Raw genomic sequence first — 11,261 nt, forward strand, 5'->3', positions numbered from 1 at the left:
TCATTGCTTTTGCTTTTATAATATTTATGATCCAGGAAAAGTTTTTTTCATAAAAAAAAAACACTTTTGAAGCCCTTTAACTTGAAAGAGTTCAAAATCTTATAGAGGTTGAATGGGGAAACAAATTTTCACACTATCACAACCAAAATGTTTAAGTTTCAAATCTATAGGAGTTTATCACCCAACTTGCACAAGGGGGCATTTCTTTGATGTCTTTCTTGTGAAAGAGACTCTTTTATAGAAAATCAGGCTTCTTTAGTGTGAAGAGTGAAACAATCACATTCATGATAAATATGTGATGCAAATTAATAACTGTTTTGTCTTACTTCCCCGTGGGAAAACACTTTCCCTCCAAAATGACCTTTATGAAGGAAAAAGCTTCCCTTGGGTGGGAGTGTAACAAAGAGAATAAACATGTCAGATCACATCACGAAGAAACCAAACATAGCATGTGAGTACTCCCTACACTAAAAAACAAATAACCGCACAACTTAACAAACTTGGTGTCAAATACAGGTCCAACCAACTCTTGAGACCAATGTTGTCAGTATCGGTATCGTATGGTTTGGCCAACGATTCAGGTGAATAGGCTAATACCCATACTTACGGGCGTCAACCGGTTGGCTTTACCTAGACCCGACCCAAACCAAACTCTATAGAGTCCGGGTACGGTGATAAATAAGACGACCCGATTAAGACCCGGGTTCGGACTCAAAGGTCCCATTAATACATTGACCCAAATATAGTTTATGAAATTTTATACCAGACCCGGGGCCTGAACCGAGTTCCGATTAAGACTCGCAAATTTTCAATGTAAAAATGATAAAAAATATTATTTTACCGGGTATGACACAGGTCTGGTTCATTTAGTTTCTATCGGGACCAGGTATGGTTTTTCTTATGATGGGTCTGATTAGATTCGAATCCAGACCCGATACGATAACCGAAAATCGGGGCCAGGTCTGGTTCCACCCGGGTCCGAACCAAACCTGGCCCGTTGTTCCCTACTGATACTCAAAAGTGAATCGTTCTCGGTAAAAAAAAACAATTAAAAATATTACATGTTAATCAGAACGTGACACATGGTAAAGCCAAATTAATAAAAGTTCTCAGCAGCAACCACTACAAATTTACAAATATATTACGAAAACCCATATAATGTTTTGTAAATTGCTGTTCACATCAACTCCATTGCATTAATAGACTTTTTTGGTTTTTGCCATTCCTTCTTTTTCTCTCTAAGCGGTACACTGCAGCTCCCCATCATTCCGTCTCCCAATTGTGATGAAAAAACACACTTCCAGCAAGCATTTCTGAATTGGGCAGTCCTTTATTTCGATTAACTCCCATCAAAATCCCTTGTTGAATCGATAGCCGCCTCTCTCTCTGTGGCTCCTACCACTTCTAGTTACCCTCTTTTCTTCCCTTCTCGAGTCTCGGTCACCAAACAGTAGGAGGAAAGCGGGAAGGTCGATCTGAGAGGGGAGGCAGAACCAATCCGCCTTCTCGTCTTGAGAAATGGTCACAAGAAGTATGGAAATATGAGACCTTTGTTTGTTCTGAAGTTGGTGGCGTGTAGATGACGACCCAGGTAGTGAAAGTCCGGAGGGTGACCCTTGGTGCTTGCATGACATGCCCTCTCTGCAAGAAACTGCTCAGGGAGGCTACCACCATATCGGAGTGCCTTCATACTTGTAAGATTCGGGGTCTCTCTTGCTTCTTGCATGAATATGTTGGTGGCCCTCATTCTTTCAAAATCATACATCTATTTCCATGCTTGTGATTTGGGGATTGCCTTACTCTTTTAATAAGAGATAATAATATCTGAACGTATCCATGCTCTCTCTCTCTCTCTCTCTCTCTCTCTCTCTCTCTCTCTCTCTCTCTCTCTCTCTCTCCATGTACGCACACACACAAAAGGTAAGAGCTTTTATTAGTAGACTGCGTGTATGTTAAAGCTAGGCATATGCATATTTGGATATTATTAATGACATGCACTCGTGAGCCATAGGTATTCATTTTTTGCATCGCAATGGGGAGAAGTCACTTTGATGTGTTCATGTGGCATGCACATTTGAAGGCTCTTAATAATAAGCACCAAGAAAATTGGATTTTTCCCACAGACGGAAGAAAACAGTGTAAAATTGATGGGGATCAGATTGTTTATCTTTTTCCTATTTCTCGGGTTCCATAAGTGACCAAATTGATGGGGATCATTTCTAAAAAGGCTTGCTGATTGAATATTATAAAAGAAAAAGAAGGGTGTCAGTTTGAGGATTTACTTCGCCATTATGTGGAAAGAAATTATATCTATAGTTTGCTCAGTTTTAGAATGTATAAAAGCATTTAGGCGCATTTATAGAAGGTTGGCATTCTACAGACGTTGCCATAAGCCTGGGCTTAATAAGAAGAAACATGAGGATGACTTGTTATCCTACAAAATGTACTTGGGTACAATGATTTTTGATATCCAGTTTCGTATTCTGTCCATCTTAGGATCTGACTGATGACTTGGAAAAGATACTTTTTTGAAAAGTCTAGGCTCTAAATTTCAATAACATTGTGTCCACCAAGATGTATTTTAACTTCCTCACTCGTTATCTCTTACTCATCTTGGATCTCAAAGATCATATACCATGGTACTAATCTACTTGTTATGAAAACAATTGACGAACTTGCAGTTGGATGTGAAAAATCATCAAATTGGATATGTGAGTGTGCTTGTACTTTCTTACATTGGTCATTTATAATCGTGATTTGTTCATCATGCTTATTATTACTTTGCCTTGGATTGGATAATGAACCTTCTTTGTTCATTATGCTTATTACTAGTATGCCTTGGATTAGATAATGAAGCTGCTTTGTTTGCATGATACTTATGTTCTATATTATGTAATTGCAACAATAGAGATGACAATGCTGATTCTGACATTCTTTTGTTTTCAATTTGAACTAGTCTGTAGGAGGTGCATTTATGAAAAGCTTACCGATGAGGAAGTAGACTGTTGTCCTATTTGCAATATTGATCTAGGTTGTGTTCCTGTGGAGAAGCTCAGGTAGCTCTTCCTCATCTTGCTTCTTCTGTTTTACAATATATTGTGTTCTACCATTATTCGTAGTTGTTGATGCCTTTCTTTTTAGCTGGTGTTACAGTTTTATTCCTAAATATATCTTGGCACCTAGGTATGTGATCCAAATTCTTAACCTAATATAAGTGAAATAATTATATATTGGTAACTCGCTTTTAAGGAACATCCTGCTTAGGGAGATTTATTACAATGATAGGACCTTGAATGGCATTTTCTTAAAGGATTTCATGTTCAGCAGACATTTCCCTTCAAATGTGACTTTTAGAAGCTACCATTCTCCATGCTATTAATTAAAAATTCAGGTATTTCATTTTTGAAGATAGTGTGACTCTAACTAGTCCAACTATCTTATTCAACCTACCTTAGAATGCAATTGATATCAATGTTGTAAGTATCGTTACTATGAAAAAAAATGATATGATACACACTTGTATTGTGATACGAGTGTGTATCATATATGTATCGTGTGTATTGTACGATACACCTTCAATGCACTTTAAAAAGGGCTGGATCATAATTTTTTTTATTTTAAAGACCTCTTGAGGGTTGACTTTCTCATTTGTGTAGAGACCATTAGAGGGGTATCCACTCACCTTAGGAGTCGTTAGAGCGATTGTGGTTTTCTCAAGTAAGAGTAAATTTTCACCATTTTTTCACTCAAAGAAGTGGGTTAAGGTAAAAAATCTATATTATGAGTAAAATTACAAAACTACCCTTCAAAATTTTTTTGCCTCAAGGGCTCACGCCCCCCGAACCCCCACCTTACGGGTAGGGAGGCGCTTCCCCCTTGCAACCTCCACCAATTTACTGCGAAGTTGGATCTGCGAAAATTAGGGATTTATATCAAAGTATAAATCATGCTCCACACTCCTTCAACAAAGATGGCATCAAATGATCTGGAATGGCAATGAGGCACTCAAGTAATGAGTGAAAACTGATTGAAAATCAAGTTAAACTATTGCCATAGTATTTTTGTTTATTTAATATAAAAGTACGAGTCTTATGGCATGTTATTAATTGCAAGATATTTAATATTTTGCATTGTTCTTAGGAGATAGTTGATGTTTGATGATGTCTTATGTAGCTCATAGAGACATAAATGCTTCATATGTGATTTTGTGCAATTTATCATTGTTTCATATGTTATGAATTTTTTAATTTTTTTTGCTATTTTTCTGTTTTTTCATGATTTTTTGAAAATATTTTATTAAAAAATTATGAATTTTTACGATACGATACACATCTTATTTTGGGCGCGACCTATGCGGGTGATGATACAATACAACCTTGGTTGATATGGAATATTTATCTTCATGAAGTCATAACATGTTAAAAGTATTTTGACTTGAAGAACTTCTGATATTTGGTATTGTATGTCCATTTTAGTTAACAATTGTTAGGAATAAAAATTTTTAGCTTGTTGATTTTGTATCCTAAAGAAGATGAACCATTGAATGATCTTTCTTTCTCTTCAAATCACTTCAAAGATTGTTGTATAAGGTATTCACATTTTAGTCAATGGTGCATTTTGGAAAACTTACTTAGGTTTTCAATTCAATGTTGTGTATCTTTTGCTAGCATTGATCTGACCAACATTCTTGTGTCCTCTCTTACATGGAACTCCTATGATATCATCCATAACTACAACAAAACCCTACGGGTTCTCTGCCATCAAAAGCTTTTGCCAGTATTCAGTATGTATGTCACTGTTTGCGAGCCTGTCTCAATTAAGTCGGTGCATTGATTTTTCAAATGTCATTATGGGATTTCCATTTTCATTACCATGACCGGAAGTCAATCACATGATTCCCAGGTTTTTAACACATGTAATTAGCTGAAAAATGAATCTGGTTGGGCTATTGCATCATTTTCTTCTCTTCTCGTTGGATATGGTTTTCATGTTGGAGTCTCTGGGCTTATTGATGAATTGCTTCTGGAATATGATCATATTGTTTCTTATTTTTGCATTGAAAGATCTCTAGTGTTTTCGTGTTTCAGGCCAGATCATAATTTACAAGATGTGAGAAACAAAATATTTCCTCTCAAAAAGAGCAAGGCTAATGCAGCAGATACTATGCCTTCCATTACATTACCTATTAGGAGAAAGGAGAGGTCTCTTTCTTCATTGGTTATTATCACCCCTCGTGTAACAACACAAACTGGCTTAACTGGGAGAAGAACTAAATCTATTGCTAGAAGAGCTGCTTCTTTGCGTGGATCTAACTTTGTTAAGGATGAATCCATTAAACCCAAAGCGGAGAATACAGAAGACCATCATGATAGCTCATGTTCTCATGAGATCCCTGATGAGATCACGCAAAAGCAGGTATGTAATGAACTATGGCATATTTTTGTCGGTAAGCAAGTTGTATAGACTTCATATGCACTATTTTGTTGCTTAGTTACATTTGAACTATGTTGAATGACACATGGGTTCCATCCTTTCTCACATTTCTATGCTCCAAGATTCACCATTTCTGTAGTACATTGGTTCCTCAAATGCGACATCTTTGTGCAATATAAAATGAAGTGGATAAGGTTTCCTTTAATTATGTTTCTCCAAAGCTTTCTCTAGGTTGAACGAAAATACTTTCATTAAAAAATGTGGCTTACGTAGCAAATAATTGGATCTATTGGAAGCTGAGACTTTACACTTTTTGCTTACTGTGTATTCATTAAATTGTCAAACTATGCATAACTGTTCAGTGCTCACTTATGAAATTTTGGCAGAATCCATCTTACGGAGAGCCATCAAATTACAATTGTAATAGCAATACAGAGAATGAAACAGAACAACATCTTGGAAAAGCTGGCCTTTGGAAGCCTTTGAATTGTCTATTTGAAGCTGCAACTAGGCCAAAGTCTTTTAAGTCAAACTTTCAGGCTTCTGCTGTAAAGACAGAGCAACCTGATGATCCTGATACTGGTCTGAGTATTCATAAGGCCAAGTTTAAGGAGCATGCACGTAAATCAAAACTTCAGGATGATAAGAAGGGCACAGCTCCTGCCCGTTCGGGGTTGGGTAAAGCTAGAAGACTTCATGAAATTAGCCGGAAGCGGCCATCTATGTCAAGAGAGACGGGCATTTCAACTCAAACCATGCTTAGTGCTGCCCGCATAAAACGCGAAAGAAGAATCAGTCCTGTTTGGTTCTCCCTTGTGGCATCTAATAACCAGTGAGGAAGTTCTCTAATCACTCAAATAGTGATGACTGTATTAGGAAATAATATTGAGAAAGTTTTGTTGTCATTATGGTTTTAGCGTTTTTCTATTTAGTCTGCTTTTTTCCCCTTTAATGCTTGGTAAATTTAATGCAGGGAAGGTGATGAAGCTTTGCCACAGGTCTCTGCATGTTACTTAAGGATAAAGTAAGTTGCTTAGATTCATCATCTCTGTGCTCTAAAATGCCTCATAAAAATTGTTTTGTTCCATGTCATATATATATATATATATATATATATATATATATATATATATAGGGTTAATATTTGCTGCCCTCATGGGTAAGGAACCCACTCGTAAAAAACTGTAATATTTTTTACTTTTTAATGTTTTTGCACATCTTACCCTCCAGATGTGAACTACATGTTTGGGTTAGTAGAAATCAGTGCCTGGATCATGTTAATTCTAACGTGTATGTAAGATTTTGCAGGGATTGAAAAATCTATGACCTATAATGTACCAATATTTCAACCCTCATAAAATGGTATTTTCACGTCGAAAAAATATGATCCAAGAGTCCATTCCTACTATTTTGACCATACTGAACATATCCATGGGGTTAGATTTGGCCAAAACAACCTTTCACTGTGAGTTCCAACTAGTGGGTTTCTTACCCATGAGGGTATAAAATACTTTCTTATATATATATATATATATATATATATATATATATATGAAAAAGTGTTGGTACACACCACTTAAGAAGCAAACAGGAGCAGATGTGACATCGCGTGTTGCATTGCGCAAAAATGACCCTTTACTGGTGGTTATATATATAAACGTAAATAATCATGCACTACTTTAGATAACATGCTTAATTCATTTATTTGTTAAAATAGTTAAACTTCTTTTACCAGAGGGCTTTCAAATTTCTAAAGTTTTCTAGTACAAAATCTTTGTTGCAGAGTGAACATTATTTTGATTCCTTGCAGCGACTTTGTGAATTTTTGCCTGCAAATTTCTTGTTCCTGGATTTGTTATTTTTTTGCTTTTTTTGTTTTCTTTGATATATTTGTGGACCTATTACAATGGTAAGCTAACAGAAATAAAGCCAATTACAGTTTTGTCACATGTAGTTTACTATTGAACAAGAAGTTGCTTGATAGCTATGCACTTAAAGAACAATGCCAAATACTTATTTATATCCTTGCTACTGTCACTTGCAAATTGAGTTACTACAATGTAGGCAATGAAAAATTAATTTTCTGCTTTGGCTATAAAATGCTTATCATGTGTTGATCTTCCTATGACAGAGATGGAAATATTCCAGTGTCATTTATAAAGAAATACCTGGTCAAGAAACTTGATCTTAAGAGTGAAGCTGAGGTGAGGTTTCTACTCTTTTCACCTAGTGCTTTAGCAAAAAAAAATTACTTATTGTAATGGCTTTACTGTTGCATTACTGTTTCCTAAAGCAAGAGCTCTAGATTTTCTCTTTGGTGGTGAACGTAACTAATGTTGGTTTAATCATTTTTTGCTTCAAAATTTACGAGGACTTCATGAGTTTCTTCTTTTATTCAATAATCTCTCAACCCTATAAAGTGGTGGATGTCAGGCTAGGCCAGACTGTGGTTGGACTGTTAGAAGCCTGTCGGACCTAGGGAGAATCTGGCATGAGCTTGGCCTGGCTGGCCTGGTCTGCTAGCTTGTCCTGATTAGCATTGGCTTGCCTCTGTCAAACATGGGACCTAAGTTGAGCCAAGCCTATATGAGATCAAGTATGGCAATTTGCATCTAAGCACAGCCTGATCTCATGGTAGACAAGGACTGGATTCAATAGCTATTGGGCTTAGGCTGTAGTTCACTGAGGCCTGTGAACCTTAACATCTGGACAAGAAACAATGCAAGGACTATTCTGTCCATGTACAAATGGAACGATACAAAAGGTGAAATGTCTATCCTACTCGTATACCTGAGTGCAGATATAGTGTGTATCATGTACATTCTTAACATATTGGTGGTGTTAGTTGCAATTTGAGTAGCTTTAAACATCTTCTCAAACAGTAAAACTTTTATTTGCACCACATTTTCAAACTTCTTTTAGGTATGGTATCCCAATTCTGATTGTGAGGATTAGTTGTTTAACTTGTTTTAGTTCCGAAGTATCATCAATCTGCCCCTTTCTTTGCTTTCTTAGTAATCGGGTTGCATGGCTATTCTTTCTTCCAACTGTAGAAAATCTTTTTGACTGCATATGTTGATTGATACTCAGGATCTCTGGTGGATCTAAAGATGTTAATAGGTTCTCTGGCTGATCATGTTTTGATGTTTGCTTGGTTTTGTTTTCTCCTCTTTTAAGTCTGAGAATTACAAGATTGTTTTTGTGCCAGATCAAGACTGTCGGATGATATTTTTTGCCTCCTATTTCTGACACCTAAGAGATATTTTTCCTATATTTTACTAGATAAAACAATCTTGATGCTGTTTCTGATACATGTCTTCTGATGTTTATGATTACAAGTACTTTCAGTTACCTGCATTACAATTCCCCTTTGATATATACACGATGATTCCTTCACCTTTCTCTGCTGTCAGAATGAATGGTGTTCTGATGGCTCAGTCCTCGTTGCCTTCTCTTTCTAAATTGCTTATCACATACTTGAATTATCTTGGTGCAGCTTTAATGTCTCAGCCTACTCGTATCCTTATTTTACTTGGTTCCTGCTGTTTGCAGCAGGAGCAAACTAACTATTCAAAGGACTGCCCAACTAAGGTATATGTACCATATCAGAGTAAGTATAATAACTATAACCGGCACATAAGAATCCCTACCTTGGTATCCCTAAACTTATTAACTTGTAAATAAACATTATGGTTTCTTGCTTGCTGGGAAAGCAAGAAAAATGAAAGGCTAGCTGTATTCAAAAGTGCAAATGAATTATGACAAGAGGAACTGTGATGCTGAATATTTTTGTATTTCATGCATGTAGTATGTGTTTGTTTTCTTAATAGTTATCACCTAAGTTTGTCAAACATAAACCTTGTTATACTTTACATAGTGGAACCAACAAATCTTTTATTTGATTGTCTGTCTCCACGAGGCAAATGTCTTACAGATGCATAATATAATTGTTCTGGCAACAAAATTAATCCAAACATAAGCTGGGGAAAATTTTCACTTAGTTCTCATGGATGAGATAGTTCTATTGACCGCTCTGTTCCAGCCACCTCTGAGTTCTCTTGACCGCTCCGTTCCGGCCACTTCTACTTGTCATTCTTTTTTAGCTTAGGTTAGAGACGATGGCAATGGTTGATCAAGATGCATGAATTTTGTTTCCTGACAGGTGGAAATCACATGTTGTGGGCAGCCTATCCTCCCAAGCTTGGCAATGCATAACCTTGTAGATTTGTGGCTGCGAAAAACATCCATTTCGAAAAAAGTAGCAGCTGCTTCAGGTTCCTCAGCCAAGGATTTGGTCATGGTGCTTGCCTATGCTAGGAAGTCTTCAGTCTCTTAAAAAATTGTCCCTTGGTATAAATAAGATGATTTTTCCCCATTATATGGGCTCTCTAAGTGAATCTTATCCTGTTGTTCTGATTGGTTGATTGGTTCTCTCAGTCCGAGATATTCCTGCTGGTGGTTATTGTTCATGGAGTTGTGTGTATTAAATATTAACTGTTTTCATGTTTGTTAATTTATATTGTGGTGTCAAGGAATAGCTCCGGCACTGGATAAATTTGAGAACAATCAAAGTATTGAATTTAAAACAATGTAGTCATGAGCCTCTTTTTTTTTTGAATGGATGTGAACTTTTTTCAATTAATCTTCTATCCAATGTTATTTGATGACATAAGGTATGGCATTTTGTGCATGATAACTATATTAACAAGAAAGAAGTGGACAATTTATTTGGTGGAAATATGTTGTATCCTTGGATTATTAGTTACTAGGAGCTTGTTGTGCGCTGCGGTTGGGAATCTTGCTCTGCAATCTCAAAGCTGCTTCACTCGAGATTTATGTCTAGAATGTTATAAAATTGTGCTTTGTATCATAGTTACCCAGGATTTGGCAATAATGCATCATATTGATGTTATATTCATGTGTTGTTATCAAGTTTGTCAATTGCCGTCCTACTTTGCTATTCTTCGAAGTTTTTGGATGACCATGTTAATGACAAGTCAATGACATATTAATGAACCATTGAACTTCATTTTAAATGGCTGCGGGTTGCAAACAATATTGTTTAATTTGGTTCACTAAGTGATTCAGGCCTATTCTTCTGAAAATAGACCTAGTTTTGATGGCTGAGTGGACCCCTGTATTGTTTCATCGACCAGCTGTTTCGATCTGAATTGGTGGATTTAGGCCGGTTTAGATGGATTTTAACATTGGTTATCAGCAAAGCTGTGAAGACTAATTTTCACACCAGCTAGGTCATGAATCCGCTAATGACGATTTTGCAATGCAGACCGGAGTCTTGAGCCATATATCGTCTGGAAGTACAGGCAGCAGCCTGGTTCTCTGGTTAGGGTCCGATGTCCAACCATTTCTTCTAGGGATAAAAATGGGTCAGATATAGATGGGATCATTCTGGCCTGGCCTAACAAAGCAGACCTCATCCATGACTGGACATTAACAAACCAGATCCAGTCTGAACTTTTGGGTAAATGCATTAGACATTATTTATATTTTTCTAGAAAAACAAGATGGCTTGGTTGAGACCCTACACAGGCCCAGATTTTATATAATTGTACATACCCCAATTCCTATCCCAATACATTATGGTTCTGTTTGGAAACTGGCAGCCAGGATGCGAATCTATGCATTTGGTAGATACATGGTCAAACTACCTTTTGTGGTAGGTATTTGCAAACTGGTAGCTGGGATGGAAGTTTATGCATTTGGGAGAGAAGTGAGACAGTCTCTCTTTTATATTTGTACTAAAGAGTGGATTTGGCAGCTACCACTTTTTCAATTGCATAAACTCTCTTGGAATACCAGTTTTTAAA

At 36.6% G+C, this 11,261-nt stretch overlaps 1 protein-coding gene across 1 annotated transcript; it reads left to right on the plus strand.

The window, feature by feature from the left end:
- The first annotated feature begins 1,218 nt into the window (after positions 1-1,218).
- On the plus strand, positions 1,219-10,033 carry LOC149829125 (E3 ubiquitin protein ligase DRIP2-like). The gene is made up of 7 exons (XM_090017288.1): positions 1,219-1,694; positions 2,957-3,056; positions 5,088-5,415; positions 5,820-6,265; positions 6,407-6,457; positions 7,565-7,637; positions 9,596-10,033. The coding sequence occupies exons 1-7, from the start codon at positions 1,580-1,582 to the stop codon at positions 9,767-9,769; spliced, it is 1,287 nt and encodes a 428-aa protein (XP_089873414.1). The 5' UTR covers positions 1,219-1,579; the 3' UTR covers positions 9,770-10,033.
- Positions 10,034-11,261: the final 1,228 nt, after the last annotated feature.

The sequence above is a fragment of the Nuphar pumila genome, chromosome 9 (assembly GCF_984573655.1).
Source record: "Nuphar pumila chromosome 9, dmNupPumi1.hap1.1, whole genome shotgun sequence".
Taxonomy (NCBI): Eukaryota; Viridiplantae; Streptophyta; class Magnoliopsida; order Nymphaeales; family Nymphaeaceae; genus Nuphar; species Nuphar pumila.